The sequence below is a fragment of the Panthera onca genome, chromosome X (assembly GCF_046562875.1).
Source record: "Panthera onca isolate mPanOnc1 chromosome X, mPanOnc1 haplotype 2, whole genome shotgun sequence".
Classification (NCBI taxonomy): Eukaryota; Metazoa; Chordata; class Mammalia; order Carnivora; family Felidae; genus Panthera; species Panthera onca.
In genome coordinates, this window is record NC_138357.1 from 122,867,151 (window position 1) to 122,889,334 (window position 22,184).

Genomic DNA, 22,184 nt, shown 5'->3' on the forward strand with positions numbered 1-22,184 from the left:
AGCCACAAAGGCCTGTGCAGCCCAACCCAGAGATGCCGAAGGTCCTGCTTCTGAGCAGGTGCTGCGGGCAGGGATGTGACAGACGGACCAGCAACGCCCCACGTTGAGCCTGGGGCTGCGCAATCCCAGAATCACTGGATAGGCAGTGGGGCTTCGTCCGTGCTCACACCGGGCCAGGGTCAGCCCAGTGTATGTAGGAAAGGAATCCTGTTTGTTCAAACGGCTGTTGATGTTTGGAATCCTTAAAACACATGCTTATTGTAGAAAATATGGAATATTTAAAAATTAAAAGGCCAAAAAGATGCACAAGGAAAAGAAGCCATGATCTAAAGACAGCCCTCTGCATGACCTCCTCTCTGTCTCTAGACAATTTGGAGAAGCCTGCAGACTCCGTGTCTCCATTTCACTCTGCGGCCCGCCTGGTTTTGGGAGTATTCTCTCATGCCACTGTCACTCTTCCCAAATGGCACCTCTAATCAGTGCTTACTATTCCTTTCATATAAATACAGAAAAGCCATAGTACTGGCTACGAACATTTTCTGCTCCTACAGATGAAATTATTCATCCTAATGAGGGTTGTTCCCCCGAAGCCTTTCCCACAAATTACATACCAAGATTAATAAAAATTTACTTCAATTTTTAGAAATAATTTTATAAGCGAGGTAGTCTTTGGGGGATTTTTGGAAGGACAGGGTTTACACCACAAATATGAAAAATGCTAGCATATCATTTAAAATTAAGAATGAATCCAGGGCCGCCTGCGTGGCTCAGTCGGTTAAGCGTCTGGCTTCAGCCCAGGTCATGATCTCATGGTTTGTGAGTTCGAGCCCTGCATCGGGCTCCATGATGACAGCTCAGAGCCTGGAGCCTGCTTTAGATTCTGTGTCCCCCTCTCTCTCTGCCCCCCTCCCCTGCTCGTGTGCACTCTCTCTCTTAAAAAAGGAATTATTAAAATAAATGCTTCAGTGAAATGTTTGTCATTCTCATAAAGAACAGAATCCCTTCCTTGCCTAAAAAAAAATTTCGTGACTGCTGGGTTATTTTCATAGCCTTTTAGAATGAAGCCAACAGGCACCACCTCACAAAACAAACAGTCTGTGCTTGGTCACCACAAGCTGCGTCAGCCTGACTGTACCGGACCCACTGGCTGGGAGGCCAGGAGTCCAGAGGGGGAGGCCAGGTGCCTTGGCTTTGGGTGTGCATTGTGCCGGGGGTTATGATGGGATCTGGGGCTTTTAGGCAACCCTGGGGTTGGGGAAGGCTCCTTGGGGGGAGGAAATCAATAGTGATCCGTTGGGGGCATCTTAGAGAAAAGAATCAGGGGGCCTGAGGGGGGAAGAGGCCTGGATTTCAGAGAAGGGGTCGTCTGGGCAGGACTGCAAAGGTGCCTCGGTGACCCGTGGGTGAGGGGAACAGCCCTGTGTGAAGACTTTAGAATTCAAGGAAAGGAGGGGGTACAGGCCAGCAGGGGAGGTGGAAGGTGGTGGGGGGGTTGTACACTGGAGAGGGTGACTGCAAGCACCCTTTTTAGTCCTTCAAAAGGAAACACATAAAAACCAGCACTCTACAAACACAAAATGAACCTTGTTCTGACCCAGCCAAGCCTGTGGATGACTACGTCCTGACCAGCCTCTCCCTCTGCTGGTCTGTCTACCTCCTGCCAGATCAATCTCCTAGCCACGCTGCTCTAGACAGCTCTTGCTCTCACTCCAGAACCTTCAACTGCTCACAGCTGCCACAGGAGCCCAAGCTCCCACATTCTCAGGCATCTAGCCAAGCTGTGGTCTGGAGGGTGCCCCTGGGCCAGCAGCGTGGGCATCAGCTGGAGACACATGTGGGCAGGCTGGTGGCCTTGCACTAGCCCTCCCGGCAGCTCAGAGGCAAGCTCAGGGCCAGCACCGTTCTGCCCCCAGCCACCTAGTCACCCGTCCCCCTGCAGTCCGTTTGCCTGCACCCCCTCTGCCCTTCCCTGGTATTGCCGAGGTAGGACCAGATTTGCGGCTCAAACCTGGCTCAGCCTTCCAAGGGCAGGTCAGTGGCCCAGCCTCAGGTAAGACTCTGCTGCAGTCTGCTTCCCGGCCTCCTCACATCTGTTGGCTCACCACCTGTCACAGCTTTCCCAATCCAGGCCTATGAGAGCACCCTCAGCAGGCAGCTCCTGGACGGCAGCACCTAATGGTATGATTGCACGGAGCGCTTCTAACACGTTACACGAATGTATGAAGACACAGGGCCGAGCACTTGAGAAACGGCAAAGGGCTCCCTTCCCCGGCGGTGGTCAGACAACATACTGCTGTGGACGGTGATGTCATGCTGGATTGAATCCATATAGTCCTATGGGATGCGAGCCACAGAGTTCCTGCCTTTATACATGAGAAGAATTAAGATAAAAATTCCCAAATGGCCTACAGAGCTGAGACTGATACAGGACATCAAAGCTGCATTTGGAACAAACGCCAGGCTGAGAGGCAGCATTCCCACAGGATGAAAGAGGCAGGGCGCCTCTCCACGGGCCCGGGGCACCCATGGTCCTTCCCCTTCCCCCAGTAAGGGCGGGTGCATGGTTCGTCTTTCAGCCTTCGGCGCTCTTCCCGGGTGCTTCCGCAGAGAAGCCTGTGCAGAAATGTCACATAACGGGGGCGTCTGGGTGGATCAGTCGGTAAAGCGTCTGACTCTTGATTTCGGGCCCCGTGCTGACAGCACAGAGCTTGCTTGGGATTCTGTGTCTCCCCCTCTCACTGTCTCAAATAAACATTAAAAAGATACATATACTTTTTTAATGTCACATAATGAACGCAGGCAGAACTGGAGCAGACCAAAACGATTTGGCTTTTCTACTAACTTTTAAAATCTTCAGGTCAATACATCTATTCATGTAAGAAAAAAGGGGAAAAAAGACTATCTCACCCACCTGTGTTCACAGTACAGCTCCTCGAGGGACTAATGCCCGAGCAAGTTCAACTGAGTGTTTCAGAAGGGCGCCAGCCCAACCTACTGGCTACATTTCAAGAGAACGGATTTTCTGGCAAAGAAACTCAGGATATTCAAATGTGCAACCATTAGTAAAACTAATTACAAATAGCTCTAAGCATTAGCAACAGTGCTGATGAGTCATATCTGAAAGAAGTAAAAAAAAAAAACTTTCTCTGCATGTCTTAACATATCAGAAACCATCGATGTTTGCACGATAAACTTTATAAACATCACTTACACGCTTTGCAATGAAAAACAAAATCTTAACTTTGTTCCACTTTCTATTTGACTTAGAATATGAAATAACCTCACTTAATTGGAAATTCACCTGATTAAATTGCTCAAGCCATATATAATGAGCCTAAATTGGAATAGAAGCAACTTTTCCCAAAATAAAACAACTCTGATCTGCATGGTTTTCTTTTTTCTCCTGATTCCATTTAATAACAAACAATGGAAAACAGCTCCAAGACAGGGTGTCTGTCCAGCGTAAGTCTCTGGGTTTCCTCTGTCTAATAAGAAAATGAGCATTTGCAAACGGCTGTAACCCCCAACATGCTCGAAATAGAAACTTTTCCCCTGAGACTCGAACAAATGATGGCAGACCCTTCAAAAGCACAGGTTTTTGCCGACACCCCCACCAAGGCACACACCCTCCAGCAAAACACATATATGGTTTCTGGCCCAGGAAGAGCTCCTGGGAGGGAAGCGGGGAGGAATGAAGCCTGCTGATGCCCTAGCCCTGCCTGTAACCCTGCCGCATCACCACCCATAGCTGCTTCCAAGAACATCACTGCCAACCAATGTCAGGGCTGCGTGCAGACCCACCTGCTGCAGGACAGCTCCAAGGAGCCAGGAGCAGAGGGGCTCCCAGCACAACACAGGGGCGGTGCGGAGTTCACTGCAGCTTAGTGGCATCCAGAAAACAAAGCAGGCTGCAAGAAATGTGCTCGTAGCGAGCACAGCTGTTGTCACTAGACTTGAAAGCCGCTTTCTTGAAATCTCTAACTCGGCCCGAAGTCTGGCTAACCCTTTCAGCCTCCAGCGAAGAACCTCTACCCTTGGGTGTTAATCTGCTCCTGAACGCAAGCTTAGGGGCTGTAATTAGAGACACAAAAGGATTTAAGGCCGCCGGCAAAGAGGCAGAAAATCACATGAACCAACCCTATCGATAATCCGGACCCGGCAAAACTACCTGCAACACCGGATGATGGTTTGAGAGTACCATAAATGATGAGGTGGGCAGGCGTGCTTCGTTGTTGTAACCAAAACTATCTGTTCCCATACGAAGTTGAAAAAAAAAAAAAGCCAGAGCAGTTGCAAGCTTTCCAAAGTAATGGATAGCGTGGTATTCAAAAGAAATTTTCCCGAGGATATTTGAAATTATATGTACATTTTAGAAGTTGAGGCTATGGTAATTTTGCCTCCAAAGAGAGAGAGGAGGACTGTGTCCCAGCACTCTTCATGCCATTTCAGTGCACATTCGATACGATCAGAGCGCAGCAGCCTTAACCCCAGGTCTGAGCAAGACGCCCCCTTTCCCAACACGCTGTGCGCATCACGCAGACCCTGAGCACATCTCCCACAACCGAGGCTGATCTACTCGGCTAGTAGGATCGGGAAAATGCCACAAGTGACCCGGTTTCTGGTGTTCACCTGTTCCGAGCCCATCTTAGGCCATGGTGTACCCTCTGTGCCTGCCCAGGACAACAGCCGTGGCTGTCTGTGAAAACACGGGCACAGGAGCCACTCCAGACCCGCCAGGCAGCCCTCCCAGGGAGGTGGCCTGGACACACAGGACAAAGGTGCAGATGACGACTGTCAGCGACACAGAAGAAAAGGTTACCGCATCCGCCCCTTTCCAGTGAGTAGCACTTCCTTCCTCCGCCAAGCAAAGTCGGAACAACAGAGTAGCCCGGAGGGAAGATCTAGGAAGGAGCTTTCGGCTCAGACTCTCTTCATGGCCTAACAGTTCACCTGACTCCCGGGCAGACACCCCCGCCCCCTCCTTGACCACCTGGGCATCGTGCAGGAGAACAGATGTGCACTTGGTGGGGATCACGGTTACAGGTCTCTGTTTCCAGCTGACCCCACACGGGGAGAAAGGAAGCGCTCTCTCTCTTGTGTCTGGGAAAGAAACTTCACAGGGAGAGATAAAGAGCCGCTCGCACCTCCTGACTCACCTTCCCTTCCCGGCTCCTAAGCGATGACAAGATAGCACTGCCCACGGCCCAGGAAACCAGACGCCACGGCTTTGTCCAAGCGTCTCCCCTCGATCCCATCCTGCCTACTCGCTCCCCTGATCACCACACACAACAAAACAAAACAAGCCTACGGGTAAGAGATATACTAGCAGGAAGGAGTTAGCATGTGAACCGCTGTTTCTACTCATGAAACTCTGGGTATGTAGTTTGCACAGAGGTACATTTCCCCAGAACCTCCGAGAACCACCATACCTGCACTGGCCACTCTCAGTCTTTGTCATAAATGTCAGCCCTTCTCTGGGCCTCTGAGGATGGGCTGGGAGTACAATCAAGTTAAATAAGAGTTGAGCAAGCTAATTCATCATTCGGCCATACTCTCGGGCAGGGCAACACAGGATATTTACGTGTTTGTGGTTCAGTCTATGAATAATTTACAGAGTGCCTTTTTTTTTTTTTTTGAGAGAGACAGAGAGAGAGAGAGAGAGAGAGAGAGTGAGAGAGAGAGAGAGAAAGAGAAAGGGGGCACAAGTGAGTGAGGGGCAGAGAGAAACAGAAGCAGGGCTCACCCGAAGCAGGGCTTGAGCTCACTCGATGTGGGACTCGAACTCACAAACTGTGAGATCATGACCTAGGCTGAAGTCAGATGCTTAACCGACTGAACCACCCAGGCGCCTCCAGAGTGCTTTTCTATAAACTGGTCGGGTTTTGTCTGTTTGTTCGTATTTTTAAGAGTACATGATCTACTTTGGAGCTGTACATAAAGTTCTAGAAAATGCTAACTGATCTGTGAGACAGAAGTCCGATAAGTGGTTGCCTGGGGATGGAGAAAGAGGAGAATGGCAGGCTTTAAACACAGATTTAAATTTCAGCAGAGAAGAATACACGTTACCAGTTCCAGAGAAATTGTTTTAAAAGTACCTACTGGTGCCTCTGTAATAAGGCAATGTAAAACTCAGTTTGAAGTTTTAGTGGTCCTTCCTCTGAGCATCTTCAGGATTTTATAGCAGTGAGTTGCCATGTGCTGGGTGACAGCAACAGACCCTAATACTAACTAATTAACCAGGTTACAGAATTTCATTCATGTTTCTGAACAAAGCACCATTTCAGACTTTTTAAATTTTTTTTTTTTTTTTTTTTTTTGCGAGAGAGAGAGAGAGAGAGAGAGAGAGCAAGTAGGGGAGACAGGCAAAGAGACTGACAGAATCTCAGCACAAAGCCATATGTGGCTCCACCCCATGACCCTGGGATCATGACCTGAGTTGAAATCAAGAGTTGGAATCTTAACTGAGCCACCCAGGCATCCCTTAGACTTTTTTCTATTAGGCAAAAAATAATATCGACATATCGTATTAAAAATTAATACAAAGTTATTTTAAAAAATTTTGTAATACCTAAGTGTTATTAAAAGTATTTCAGGGGCGCCTGGGTGGCGCAGTCGGTTAAGCGTCCGACTTCGGCTCAGGTCGTGATCTTGCGGTCCGTGAGTTCGAGCCCTGCGTCAGGCTCTGTGCTGACAGCTCAGAGCCTGGAGCCTGTTTCAGATTCTGTGTCTCCCTCTCTCTGACCCTCCCCCGTTCACGCTCTGTCTTTCTCTGTCTCAAAAATAAATGTTAAAAAAAATTTAGATAACTTGTCACCTCCGTCAGCTAGCAGGCGCCCTGCATCTCCTCCCTGTCCCTCCACTGACCAGTTCTCTGTGGCATAGATGCTTTGCTTGGAATAGAATTCAGATCATTCTGATATCCTTAAAGATGTTCCTCTACTTAAAAAAAAAAAAAAAAGCTTCTAAAGATATGGGAAGACGCCCAAATTCATTCATAATGAAAAGTGCCCATTTAAATTGTTTTGAATTTTTAAAAATGTTCATTTTACTTTTGAGATAGAGTGTGCATAAGAGAGAGAAGGGGAGGGGCGGAGAGAGGGAGAGAGAATCCCAAGCAGGCTCCACGCTAACAGCACAGATGCAAGGCTCAACCTCACAAACCGTGAGATCATGACCTGAGCCGAAATCGAGTCAGATGTTTAACTGACTGAGCCATCAGGTGCCCTAAAAATGTGCATTTAACCAACGAAGCCATTTTCCACCCATCACATTTGAAAAGAGTACAGAACTAAACTGAAAATAACCTCTGCTAGAGTGGACCTGAGCCTGAAAAGTGGTCCGAGAAATTTGGAGGTGGCTATCACAGTTCGTGCTCCCCAAACTTCTGATTCAAGAACCCCAGGTTGGAAATGGACTGCAACGACCTGTACGTACAGGTACAGGGACTCGGGTACAGAGACACCACATGCTGCAGTTACAGGCTTTCACCAGAAGCACCAGAAATATCCGTCTACAGAGGTTCTGTAGAACAGCGGAGGATCCAGACTGTGGAGCAGCGTGGGGTCGTTAAGAGAAATCGTGACTCAGACCTCAGCGCAGTCAACCCAGAACGATCTCTGCGGATACAGGCGTTAAGTGCACAAGAACGTGTATGATACAAAGAAGCCCAAGATCAGCAGTGAGTGCCAGTGCTGCTCTCCAGAGACGCACAACAGAGGTGCAAGGCCCCTGGGCCACCCAATGCCCTTCTGAGCCCGGGGAGTCGACTGCACCCTGGTGTTACTTTAAGAACTGAATAAATGCAGAATACATGTTAGCCTTAGAATATATCGTAGCCAGCACTCCAACACCCGCCTTCTTAGGGTCCTTCTTCTTGTCCCGATCACAGAGCAATAAACAGACCTTCTCTGGGGCACTGCCTAGAACAGAACAGGGTGCACAGCTGATGGTTTCCTGGGGACCAACCCTCCTGCTGACTCCTACGAGCACAGGCACACTGAACCCCCAAAGCTTTTCCTCTTTAAAAATGCAACGAGCTGGGGTGCCTGGAGGGCTCAGCTGGTTAAAGTGTCCGACTCTTGGTTTCAGGCTTAGATCATGAGGTCATGGTCTCACGAGTTCAAGCCCTGTGCTGGGCTCTGTGCTGTCAGCGTGGAGCCTGCTTGGGATTCTCTCTCTCCCTCTCTCTCTGCCCTACCCCACTCACACTGTCTCTCTCAAAATAAACTTAATTTAAAAATTGTTGGGGCGCCTGGGTGGCGCAGTCGGTTAAGCGTCCGACTTCAGCCAGGTCACGATCTCGCGGTCCGTGAGTTCGAGCCCCGCGTCAGGCTCTGGGCTGATGGCTCGGAGCCTGGAGCCTGTTTCAGATTCTGTGTCTCCCTCTCTCTCTGCCCCTCCCCCATTCATGCTCTGTCTCTCTCTGTCCCAAAAATAAATTAAAAAAAAAAAAAAAAAAAATTGTTTTAAGTTAAGAAAAAAAAATTTTTTTTTTTTTTTTAATTTTTTTTTTTCAACGTTTTTTATTTGTTTTTGGGACAGAGAGAGACAGAGCATGAACGGGGGAGGGGCAGTGAGAGAGGGAGACACAGAATCGGAAACAGGCTCCAGGCTCCGAGCCATCAGCCCAGAGCCCGACGCGGGGCTTGAACTCACAGACGCGAGATCGTGACCTGGCTGAAGTCGGACGCTCAACCGACTGCGCCACCCAGGCGCCCCAAGAAAAAAAAATTTAATATAAAAAATTAAAATAAAAATACAGTGAGTTTTTTTAATGCTAGTTTTTATTGTTATAAACATAACTTGTGAGTATAATAATATAATTTATAAAGTTCTAGGGGCGCCTGGGTGGCGCAGTCGGTTAAGCGTCCGACTTCAGCCAGGTCTTGATCTCGCGGTCCGTGAGTTCGAGCCCCGCGTCAGGCTCTGGGCTGATGGCTCGGAGCCTGGAGCCTGTTTCCGATTCTGTGTCTCCCTCTCTCTCTGCCCCTCCCCCGTTCATGCTCTGTCTCTCTCTGTCCCAAAAATAAATAAAAAACGTTAAAAAAAAAAAAAAAAATTTATAAAGTTCTATAAAAGTAATAAGTAATACGTTACTTAAATGTACATTTAAAAATGTTTAAGATGGTAAATTTTTTTTTATTGCTCACCATGATAAATATACTTTTATTTATTTATTTTTTTTTTATTTTTTTAAATTTTTATCCAAATTAGTTAGCATATAGTCAACAACAACTTCAGGAGTAGATTCCTTAGTGCCCCTTCCCCATTTAGCCCATCCCCCCTCCCACACCTCCTCCAGTTACCCTCAGTTTGTTCTCCATATTTAGGAGTCTCTTCTGTTTCGTCCCCCTGCCTGTTTTTAGATTATTTTTGTTTCCCTTCCCTTACGTTCATCTGTTTTGTCTCTTAAAGTCCTCGTGTGAGTGAAGTCATAGGATATTTGTCTTTCTCTGACTGACTCATTTCACTTAGCATAATACCCTCCAGTTCCATCCACATAATTGCAAATGGCAAGATTTCATTCTTTTTGATTGCCGAGTAATACCCCATTGTGTATATGTACCACATCTTCTTTATCCATTCATCCATCGATGGACATTTGGGCTCTTTCCATACTTTGGCTATTGTCGATAGTGCTGCTATAAACATGGGGGTGCACGTGTCCCTTTGAAACAGCACACCTGTATCCCGTGGATACATGCCTAGTAGTGCAATTGCTGGGTCATAGGGTAGTTCTATTTTTAGTTTTTTGAGGAATCTCCATACTGTTTTCCAGAGTGGCTGCACCAGCTTGCATTCTATTTTTAGTTTTTTGAGGAATCTCCATACTGTTTTCCAGAGTGGCTGCACCAGCTTGCATTCCCAAGATGGTAAATTTTCTGTTATATGTATTGTACCACAATATCTTTAAAAATTAAAACTAAGAACAGGGGGCATCTGGGTGGCTCTGTGGGTTAAATGTCTGACTCTTTTTAAAAAAAATTTTTTTCATGTTTATTTATTTTTGAGAGAGAGAGAGAGAGAGAGAGAGAGAGCGAGCACAAGCAGGGGAGGGGCAGAGAGAGAGGGAGACAGAATCCAAAGCAGGCTCCAGGCTCTGAGCTGTCAGCACAGAGCCTGACACGGGGCTCAAACCCACAAGCCATGAGATCATGACTTGAGCGAAAGTCGGATGCTTAACCAACTGAACCACCCAGGTGTCCCATCTTTTTCTTTTAATGTTTATTTTTAAAAGAGAGAGAGAGAGAGACAGAGTGACAGAGAGATACAGACAGAGACAGTATGAGTGGGGGAGGGGCAGAGAAGGAGGGAGACACAGAACCCGAGGCAGGCTCTAGGCTCCGGGCTGTCAGCACAGAACCTACGTGGGGCTCGAACTCACGAACCATGAGATCATGACCTGAGCGAAGGCAGACGCTTCCGATTGAGCCACCCAGGAACCCCCTTAATCATCGGACCTTTGATCTCAGTTCAGGTCTTGGGCTCATGCCCTATGCTGGGCTGCATGCTGGCGTGAAGCATACGTAACAAACCAACCGACCAACCTTTTAAGAATGGGACATACACGGTTCTCTGACTGCTCTTATGTGTTCCGCTCACCTGGACTTCGTGGGGCGCCTTCCCATGTCAGGAAACGCTGACATCATTTGTAACAGCAGCACTTTACAGTTTGGGTGGTCTCTAATTCATTTCAGTAATTTCCCTTTGCTGAGTATCTAGGATCCCAGAAACGAAAACTGTGGGTCCAAGACCTGCCTTTTGAAACATGTCGCCAAACTACTCGCCGGAAAGTCTGTCTAACCTGTAGTCCAATCGGCATTGTATCATATACATGCTGGTTCCCCACAATCTCACCGATGGGTCTTGCTAACTGTTAGATCTCTGCCAACAAGACAGCCAGAGCCTACCATCTCAGGGAGCGCCTCAGGGGGTGGGGGAGGGGGGCTGGCTCAGTTTGTCAGGCGTCTGACTCTTGGTTTTGGCTCAGGTCATGATCTCACAGTCCGTGAATTCAAGCCCCGTGTCGGGCTCTGCGTTGGCACAGCGGAGCCTGCTTGGGATTCTCTCTCCCTCCCTCTCTCTGCCCCCCGACCTCCTTCCCAAAACAAATAATAAATAAACATTAAAAAAAACACTACTGTCTCACTTTCAAGTAAACCTGCAGATTCCTATGAGAGACGACAGAGGGCAACCTCAATCAGCTGGGGAGCTGGTAAGGACTCCCCGAGGCAGTTGATAACACCCAGCTCACCTCTGTGGAGCACGCTTCCCTTCGCATCATCATTACTGCACTAAGCGCCACTAAATCCTAGAACACGTATCCTGCCTTAGAAAGGTTGTTAATGTGACCACAAAGGAATAATTATACAATATGACAGTGTCTCTCCTATCTCATCCTCTCCAAAGGGCTCCCAAACTACCCATCTAAGAGTGTATTTTTCTGATTTACAGAGAGGGTAGTCTGTACCACTTGGAAATGAAGTTGTTAATTCAGTGTGGCAATGAAATAGAGTTTTTTCTTCCTTGTTTCTGAGCCTCCTCCTTGGATATGGTTTCAGTCAAAAAAAAAAAAAAAGTGAGGGGTGCCTGGGTGGCTCAGTCGGTTGAGCGTCCGACTTCAGCTCAGGTCATGATCTCGCGGTCTGTGGGTTCGAGCCCCGCGTCGGGCTCTGTGCTGACGGCTCGGAACCTGGAGCCTGCTTCGGATTCTGTGTCTCCCTCTCTCTCTCTGCCCCTTCCCCGCTCATGCTCTGTCTCTCTCTCTGTCAAAAATAAATAAACATTAAAAAAAAATAAAAAATAAAAAGTGAATTCCTTTGGGAATAGGCTTTCAAGTCTACTTGTACTAAAAATGGAAGTAAATGCTTCAGTCCATTTATTTTTTTTAACACTTTTAAAAAATGTTTATTTACTTATTTCTGAGACAGACAGAGAGTGAGCAAGGAAGAGAGAGAGAGAGAGAGAGAGAGAGCGCGACACAGAATCCGAAGAAGGCTCCAGGCTCCGAGCTGTCAGCACAGAGCCCGACACGGGGCTGGAACCCACAAACCCATGAGATCATGACCTGAGCCGAAGTCGGATGCTTAGCTGAGCCACTCAGGCTCCTGAGTCCATTTATTTTTTAAAATCTACAGTTAAACTTGAAAGAATACACTAATTCCACTTAAAAAAAAAAAGAGGAGGGGCATGCAAACACTTTAGTGTGAATTAGCCAACTACAAAATGCAAGGTAGAGAATTACTTCTATTTGAAGACAAGAAATCACAAGTACCTTTATGGGGGTTCAGGGTCGCTCCTGTGCATAAAAACATCACGCCCCTCATTCCACCTTTCTAACCACTTCAAGTCCTCCAAAGTTCTGCAATCTGATTTGCAGGAACAGGCAGCGCGCTCCCCCCAGACCTCAGCACAGCGCTAGAAAGTCCCGGTAGCTGACAAGTGTACAGGCAGCCCTGCACCATTTTCACTCAAAGGCGAAAACACAGTAGCCTGCCACCTTGTGGAAACAAGAGGTAACAACACTTCATCTGAAGCGTCAGTGCAGCTCTCTAACAGAAGAACCTACATATGCCTGAAGAAGAGAGAAAAGCATTCTAACAGGCACATGAAAAGATGCTCAACGTCACTCATCATCAGGGAAATACAAATCAAAACCGCAATGAGATACCACCTCACACCGGTCAGAGTGGCTAAAATAACCACTCAGGAAACAACAGATGCTGGCGAGGATGTGGAGAATGGGGAACCCTCCTGCACCGTCGGTGGGAACGCAAACTGGTGCAGCCGCTCTTGAAAATAGAACTACCCTCTGACCCAGCAACTGCACTACTAGGTATTTATCCAAAGGCTACAAAAATGCTGATTTGAAGGGGCATATGCACCCCAGTATTTACAGCAGTAATATCAACAATAGCCAAAGTATGGAAAGAGCCTAAATGTCCATCAACTGACAAATGGATAAAGAAGATGTGGTTTATGTATACAATGGAATATGTTCCATCGTGATGAAAAAGAATAAAATCTTGCCATTGGAGCAGTGTGGATGGAACTAGAATGTATGATGCTAAGCGAAATAAGTCAGAGAAAGACAAATATTATGTGATTTCACTCATAAGTGGAATTTAAAAAACACAACAGACGAACCCAGGAGAGGGAAGGCAAAATAAGATAAAAACAGAAAGGGAGGCAAACCGTAAGAGACTCTTACATACAGAGAACAAACTGAGGGTTGATCGGGGTGGTGAAAATGGGTGATGGGCATTAAGAGGGCACTTGTTGGGATGAGCACTGGGTGTCATATGTAAGCGATGAATCCCTGGGTTCTACTCCTGAAACCAAGACCACACTGTACGTTAACTAACTTGATTTTAAATCAAAAAAAGAAAAGAAAAAAGCATTCAAATTCACTTAATGTATCAAATAAACAATGCATAGTACTAGAAGAAGGCATCTTTTAAGTTTTGGATGCTGGATTCACCCTTGGCCAAGGAGTAGAATTTTGTGGTCATGCGCGCGCGCGCGCACGCACACACACACACACACACACACACACACACACACACACACCTCTTAAGTCCAAACTGGGATTTGCTTGCAGTGATACAGATCAGCAGACCTGGCTTCACCTTTTGCTATTTTACTCACTTCTGTTTGTGAAAATGGCACGAGGCGTGGGTCTTACCTTTTCACTACCAGCTTCAGGGTTTTATGAGAGCCCTTCACCAGGCAAATCGCCTCCTGTCTAAACCCTGAGAGACCAATGTCGTTGATGCCGACGATCTCGTCCCCGGCCAGTAACTTGTCCACTGCCGCAGCTTTACTTCCTTCTTCAATCTGCAACAAAGAGGCATGTGCCATGAGCCTCCAAACAAGCAAAGCAAGTCCCCAGAAGTCAGCCAGGAGCAACGTGCCTGTGACGTGTGCCGCCCACAGCTCTATGACTGGCTCTGCGATCGGCCAGGACCCCATCTAGGCCCTCAGGCTGCGCGGATTCCTATTTGACGAATGAGGGACACATCCCTCACCCAGCGCTTGCCTCTGCGGGGACCTGGGCTACCTTCACCGAGGGAACAGGAAAGAGCGCATGCGCTCCGGAACACGCACGACCCAAAACGGTGGATCTAAAGATACAGGGCCCTTTTCTGGAAATCCTTTATCCAAACAATAATGATGGATTATTTTTATTATGTACTGTTTCTCATACATTAATCCCAGGCCTAGATTCTTGTAACTGCTTTACTGAGAAAGAGTTCGAATACCACAAAACTCACCCATATAAATATACAAGTGAATGACTTTTTAGTATATTCACAGAACTGTGGAACCATCACGTCCTAAACCTAGAAGAAACCTGGTAGCCGTGAGCAGTCACCTCCTGATCCCCTCCAGCCCTGGCCACCACTAAACCCACCTCCTGTCTCTATGCATTTGCCCTTGCTGGATAGCTCACAGAAAAAGGATCCTACAGGGGCACCTGGGCATTTCAGGTGGTTAAGCGTCTGACTCTTGATTTTGACTCAGGTCATGATCTCACGGTTTGTGGGATAGAGCCCTCCATTGGGGTCTGTGCTGACAATGTGGAGTCGGCTTGGAATTCTCTCTCTCCCTGTCTCTCTGCCCCTCCCCTGCACTCTCTCTCTCTCTCTCAAAATAAATGAACAATGGGGCGCCTGTGTGGTTCAGCCGGTTAAGCATCCAACTCTTGATTTTGGCTCAGGTCATGATCTCATGGTTCATGAGATCGAGCCCTGTGTCAGGCTCTGCACAGGCAGCATGGAGCCTGCTTGGGCTTCTCTCTCCCTCTATCTTTGTTCCTCCCCCACTTGTGCTCTCTCTCTTTCTCTCATAATAAATAAATTTAAAAAATTAAACATTTAAACAAATAAAAAGAATTCTGCAACATGTGGCATTTTTAAAAACGTTTATTTATTTTAAGAGGGAGAAAAAGAGAGTGCACACTCAGGGGAGAGGCAGAGAGAGGAAGAAAGAATCCCAAGCTGGCTTTGTGATGTCAGCACAGAGCTCCACTCAGGGCTCAAACTCATGAACCAAGAGATCATGACCTGAGACAAAATCAAGAGCCAGATACTTAACCAACTGAGCCACCCAGGCGCCCCGAGAAATCTTGGTCTTTAAATACTAAACCTAGTTTTTTTCTATACAGTAATAATAATCTCAGCAGCAATTAACCCTGCCTGCTTTCTCTACTAGTGCTTGGCAAACTATGGCCCATGAGCGAAATCCAGCCAGATGCACCCCCCCCCCTTTTTTGTAAATAAAATGTTACTGCAATAGAACCACACCCACTTGCTTACATATTGCTACAGGACAGCAATGAGTAGCCTGGCCCACAAAGCCAAGAATATTTACTACTTGGCTTGTTACAAAACAGTTTGCCAACCCCAGTTGTATACCAAAAAGCAATTACCTTGACAAACTGCTAGGAAAACCGGTGAACAAAGTTAACGTTTGTGAGAGTATCTGTGTACAGTCTGAAAGCTCACTGCCTGACTGTTTGCCGCGGCCAACCTAACAGTTACTTACAAAGCCCTCACAAAGCAGTAGAGCAGTACATCTTTCCTCCGGGTTAAAAAACTGGGTACTAAGCAACTTACATGCCTCAGTTCTGCAAGTGAATGATAGTTGCCTCAAATCTCCGCTTAAATCTAAGGACGACGTTTGAACTCTCAGGTTAACCAAGCAATTATTCATTGCAAGTCAACACCATCGATGCAAGTAAACGACTACTTCTTAACCGAATGGATGGCTTCATATTTTTGTTAATAACTGGTTTCAAAAGTCTAGACAATTTTATCCCAACACAGTAACAGACACGTTGTAAATAAATTTCCACCTGCCCAAGATTACACGCTCAGCCAGGTACAAAGTGCAGGTGACATTCAGTGGAGAGCTTAGGTTTTTGACACGTCCTGTGCGAGAGGCCAAGGGGCTGTCCAGGTGGAGGGTCCGTGGGCAGCTGGCTGTGGGAGAAGAGCATCCAGGGAAAGGTGGCCCACCCGTGGAGTGACCCCAAGCAGAAGATATTTAAAGATTTGAGGGGCAGGGTGCCTGGGTGGCTCAGTAGGTCAAGCGTCCAACTTCGGCTCAGGTCATGATCTTGTGGTTCATGGGTTCAAGCCCCGTGTCGGGCTCTGTACTGACTGCTCAGGGCCTGGAGCCTGCTTCCATTCTGTTTGTCTCTCTCTCTCTCTCTCTGCCCCTCCCTGGCTTGTGCATACACACTCACTCTCTCTCAGAAATAAATAAAACTTTAAAAAAAAAAACAAACCAGGGGGCTGGGGAGACTGAAGGAGGCTGCCCGGACAGAAGACAGAGCCACGGGCAGATAACCACAGAGATGGAACCCTGGATCCCCAGCAATTAGAGCGCTGGTGAAAGAGGGCACCAGGTAAACCACAGGAGATAAAGGAGAAAGGCTGAGCATCGCAGAAGCCTCCACCACCAAAGTTCACACTGACGAGGACGGCCGGCGACCCTGCCCGTGCGGGGAAAGCCCCCAGGGGAAGCTGACCAACGCTCCGGCTGGGGTCACCACCAGAGCCCGCAGCACTGTGGTGGCTGGGGTCAAGACCAGCACCTGTCCCCCAAAACAGGGACCCAGAGGCTGCAGGCCCTCAAGGCAGCATTCAAGGCGTGCCTGGGTCAGTTTCATCTCCTCTCTCTCTCTCCTCTTGGCGCTAAGTACACAATCTGGAGGGCAAAATGTAGAATACAGAACACATGCAGATGGTAACTTGGGTCTGTACCCAGTGAACTATTGCCTGAATTCCATTAGGTAAATGCTTTGGTGGCATGAGTGCAAAAAAAGCCATCTGTGTTCAGAGTTTGTACTTACTCTTTCAGTAACCATCTACAGAGCAAGTACGATGCAAAAAACCGCTAGATACTGGACAGTGGGTGGGTCTTGCAAGATGTAGTTCCCGCCTCGAAGACATTTCTAGGCTTAGAGGCCAATGCTTCTCAACCTGTAATGTGCACACAAGTCTCCCAGGGTTTAAAATGCAGACCTGGGGGTGGCTGCGTGGCTCAGTCAGTTAAGCATCCAACTCCTGATTTCAGCTCATGTCGTGATCCCACAGTTTGTGAGTTTGAGCCCTGCATCAGGCTCGGCACTGGCAGTGTGGAGCCTGGTTGGGATTCTCTCTCTCTCTCTTTCTCTCTCCCTCTCTACCCCCCCACCCCGTCTCTGCCCCTCTTCTGCTCATGCCCTCTCTCTCAAAATAGATAAATAAAACTTTAAAAAAATGTTTTTTAAATGCAGATCTGATTCAGCAGGTCCTGGGTGGGGCCTCAACTTCTGCGTCTCTAAGACCATCCTTAACAAGCTCCCAGGAGAGGAGACGATGCTTTGAGTTGCAGTATAGAGATATAGGGACAGATAAATGAAGTACCAGACGAGTGAGAAGTCGGCTTGCCCTCTATGGTGTGGATGGACCCTCCAGGAACATTTTCACAGAGCCCATGGCATTTGGTGCAGCCTTGAAGGATGCACTTTTTGGAGACTCATCACAACACACAAGGGCCAGGTACCATGAGGAAGCCACAGAACATACAAGTTTTTTTAAGTTTATTTATTTATTTAAAGGAAGAGAGAGAAACCCAAGCTGGCTCTGCACTGACAGTGCAGAGCCCAACACGGGACTCAAACACACGAACCATGAGATCATGACCTGAGCTGAAGCCGGGAGTTGTCACTTAACGGACTGAGCCACCCAGGCGCCCCTGAATCACACATTCTAAAGGGGTTAAAATGGTGAGTTTTGTGTCAGACACATTTAGCATACTAAAAGTCACACATTCTTCTGTATCTACAAGAAAAGATCCTGACCCCACGATAAGAGTGAACAGAAGCGTCCTCCCTACAGTAATGCCCTTTGAATTGCAGTGAAAGAGAACGTCTTTAGGCAAAACCACCGTGACTAATGACCTGCAGGGTCTCACGAGAGTTGTTAAGGCAGCAGGCCCTGGAGGGGACACGTCACCGGAGTCTGGCTCAGCCACCACTTGGTGGGTTTCTCCGCGTCATCCCCACAAACCCTTCTATGGACAAGTTGTGCGAGACTCCCGTGAAGCCCCGTCACGACCTCCGGCTTCGCCACGGAGACGAACACCATGTTACTTCCTCTCATCCGTAAAGACTTCTCCAGTTTCTCCTCTATAAAGGAAGACTGCATTCCAAAGCCTCCTTCGGCCTCGCCCTAAGCACTCCACCTACACTTCCCAGAAAAAAAAAATCGGTCTGGGTTTGGGAGATAAAGTAGCTGGGGCTTTACCCTCCCCCCTGCACCCCCGCCCTTGGCTTCCTCCCCAAGACAAAGTTTCTCTTTGATATTTATTGTGCTCCTGGGGGAAGAAGCTGTAAAAGAAAAAGCAGCTTTGAAAACCTGCATTCTATACCCCTCCCCCAACCAACATCTCACAGCAGGTGGGATTAATTAGGCTTCAACTTGGCAAAGAACAAACCTGAAGTCGGTGCTACCCGCACAGGATAAGGACTCTGCCTGCCCGCACGTGACAGTGTATCCAAACCCAACGCTGATGGGCATTCCGTCCCGAGGGCCACGCGCTACAAAGGACCGTGCTTGGCACTGTTAACCAGTAGGGGCGACCGCCTACGCGGACAGAGGGTGGGAGCCACCAGCAGGGTAGTTCCGGCCAAGGTCACCTGCTCCAACCCAGAAGAGTCCCCCGCACAACGGGAGGCGGGCAGAGACAAACCCTGCCGTGCCCATGATGCGGGCCCACGTGGCACGCCCTTCACACGTACAGAACGGGAGTCCCGAGCGCCCACGCCAGTCCACAAATTCCACCCGGAGTCACTAACTGGCATTCCGTACGGCAAACCCACGCTCACCGTCCCGATGAACTGAGATGTCCCGTGACGTCAAGAAGGCCTTACTCTTCTTATAGGAATATGTTGTCTGGAAACAGCAGTGGGGAGAAACAGTTAACGCAAGCCTTTATTTTTTATCATTTAGTTATTTTGAGAGCAAGCGGGCGAGCAGCAACGGGGAAGGGTCACAGAGAGAGAGAGAGGCAGAGAATCCAAAGCAGGTTCTATGCTGGCAGGTCAGAGCCTGACACAGGGCTCGAACCCACAAACCGTGCAATCACGACCTGAGCCAAAGTCAGACACTGAACCGACTGAGTCACCTAAATGCCCAAGAGTCATTTTGGAACAAAGTTTTCATACTTCTTGGAACGGACGTTACAGATGATCGGGAATGAAGACCCACAGAGGCAAAAGAATCGGGTCTGGGAGTGGACCAGACATACACTGAAAGGAATCGCGTCCAATGCAGGGGGCAGCACGAGGGGCAACGTTCACCTCTGTCTCGGGGGCGGAAATGCAGTTTCACAAATGGGAAGGGCCATGAACACAACTTGAAAGGAGGTGCATGTTTAGGGGAGGACATCCCTAAGTCGGGTCTTGACGTGAAGACAGGGGCACGGGCAGGAAGCCCAGGCGTGTCACAGGAATGTCAGCCTGGCAGGGTGTAAAGCTCTCATAAGAGGGCGTTTGAAGATAAGGGCAGAAGGGAGAAGATTAGGAACTTGAGCTTGAATCAGAATCTGGGACAATATCCCGTAGGCAGTGAAGGCCCAGAGAAAGCAGGCATGGAAGTAGGGAAATGATAGTATTCACGCAAGTATTTGTGGAAGATGAACCTTGCAGGCACAACACGTGAAATGAATTTCTGCCTAAGAACAAGGCGGCGATGACGAAGATCCTCACCTCCATCTTGGCGCTGGACAGAAACGAGGGCTCAAAACGACACAGGGCAGAGAACAGGAACGTGGGCAAGGACTCTAGACGCTGTGAGGGAAGACCTCACGATGTGGTCACAGATGGACACAATGGGCCAAAGGAAAGAAGCCAGTGGTGCGGAGGTGTTGTGCTCGAGTGATTCAGAAAATCACGATGGCCAGAGATCAGAATGAAAGGAGGAAAACGACACGGAGTCTAATATCCTATTTCAAAGGCCACGAATCACACGTGCAACTTATCAGTTCTACCTCAAGAATGGTCCAGACAACAGGACCTGCATGACAAAGCAATGCCTTTTGTTAGACGGGGCAATCCCTGACGTCACCGCTTCAGGCTGCTTAATTTCGGTATTTTACTCATTCTCCCAGAACCAAAAAGCTTCGGAAAGGAAACCTGACTCATCCAGGGGAAGTATCAAGTAGTGAAATAACCTGAGTGCGTATCTCTGGTAACAGACAAGCCCACTGAAAACTGGAAACTTCCACCTAAACGTGTTGGAGACTCAAACAAGTAATAATTGCCGGCTCCCCTGTGACGAGAGAAGCCACACAAGCCAGGCAGCCCAGCTTCTAGAAGGCTCTTCGGCATCTCGGGACCGACCGGCACCCTCTCCACGGCCAAGATGCCCGAGAGAAAGGTCAACTCGGGTGCAGGGGCGGTGAGGGAGCCCCAGAGAAGACACGCAAGTTGTCAGCTAAAACCTGCACCAGCAAAAGTGGAAATGGAGCAAAACCTCTTCAAACAAAAAAAAAAAAAGGGCAAACAAATGGGAAAACAGGCTGAAGGAACTGGCCAAGAAACTACAGATCTACCTGAGGAAACAGAGGAACGAAAGCTTCAGGAGAGCCCAGCCTCTGGAGAAGCAGAGGTGAAGGAAGCCCAGCCTAAGATCACACGCCACGTCTTACTGGTGGGCCCTGTCTCCTTACAGAATCCAGAGGGGAGTTTCATCGCTATTTTGGAAATGTAAGCTTTTTAGTAAGTCTGGGAATATTTTTAAGGAGGGAATCTCACCTCATCCAAGTTAAGTGTAACTTTTTTTTTTTAAGAGGAAAAATCATTCGCTGGTTATGTATTTTTTAGTACAACCAGGAAAGAGCAAGATATGGAATCCCAGGAGGCTCTGGCTGTCTGGGTCAGCTTAACATTCCACGGGTCAGGGGAGCAGTTTTTACAGCCGACAGTACAAAGCATGCTACGTGGCAATCTGGAGGCACGGTGGTGTATTTCGTGTGTCTCGAACACTGAAAGTTACCTCTCTTCCCACAATTCCTAAAGAAAACCATTCCCTGATCTTGGTGCGCTCAGTTCCTGAGCGTGCTAGCCCAGTTTCCCTAAACACTTTGGTTGTGTGCCGTGAAAAACCTGGAAGTTTGAACAAGTCGTGTTTAGGATGTTAAATTGTGAATTGTGAATGAGGTGGGGAGCGCTGTGATTGAACAGATTATCGACACACAAGATGCTGATACTTATCTCTTCCTAAGGAAAATCTGCCTCCACATTTCAAGCTGTAAAGTCACCGGAATAACGGTTTACATAAGAGTGACAGACTACATCTTTTTAGGTCTTTGGTATCTGTGTTAAAAACTGTACAAAATGAGGGGCACCTGGGTGGCTCAGTCGGTTAAGCGTCCGATTCTTGATTTCAGCTCAGGTTACGATCTCACTATTTGTGATTTCAAGCCCCATGTCGGGTTCTGTGCTGACACTGTGGAGCCTACTTGGGATGCTCTCTCTTTCTCAAAATAGATAAATAAACTTCAAGACAATCTAGACAAAATGAAATGTCTGTGTACGGATCATCAAACCACCAACAAAATCTCAATTGTGGAAAGAAAAAAAAAAAAACACCTCTTCTTTTTCCTCATGGTCGACAACCAAAATCAAAAAGCAAGAGAAAAGACAAAACGATGCCCCCCCTAAAACTAACAAAAGAAACCACAACCCACCTCCTGGGCTTTGGTCTCCCGGTGAGCGAGTTGGTGTTTACTCCGAGGCATTTAAGAACGCGACGGCTCGCTCTGACTATTCTAACACGTTCCTTTCAGCCTCCCTAAAAGGAGAGCTGGTCACGTGAGACCCCGTAAAAAGAAAGGCAAATGTGGCCTGCACGGGACCAAGGCAGGTTAACTACCGGCCAGACCCCGGCCGACGAGATACATAAAAGGAAGACACGCCTGGGTGACGAGCTCGTGCGCGGAGGGGGGATGTGGCCAACAAAAGCGTCAAGGCAGAAGTCCCACGGAAGAGGAGGACAAGATCTGGAGGCTGCACTGGACAGCCAGAGACGGAAACCGAAATCTGGAGGACGGCTCAAGCACAATCGGCAGAGGAGGGGCTCCGCATCTGGCGGTCGGGAGTACAGCGCAGAAGCCAGGCCAGCCGCGCCAGG

At 48.1% G+C, this 22,184-nt stretch overlaps 1 protein-coding gene across 2 annotated transcripts in view; it reads right to left on the reverse strand.

Annotated features, from left to right (window-relative positions):
* Positions 1-22,184, reverse strand: part of SHROOM2 (shroom family member 2) — a 153,869-nt gene that overhangs the window by 66,084 nt on the left and 65,601 nt on the right. For both annotated transcript variants that reach the window (XM_081792565.1, XM_081792564.1), the window contains exon 2: positions 13,685-13,836. In XM_081792565.1, the coding sequence (XP_081648691.1) occupies positions 13,685-13,836 (152 nt within the window). The remainder of the gene's footprint in view (positions 1-13,684; positions 13,837-22,184) is intronic.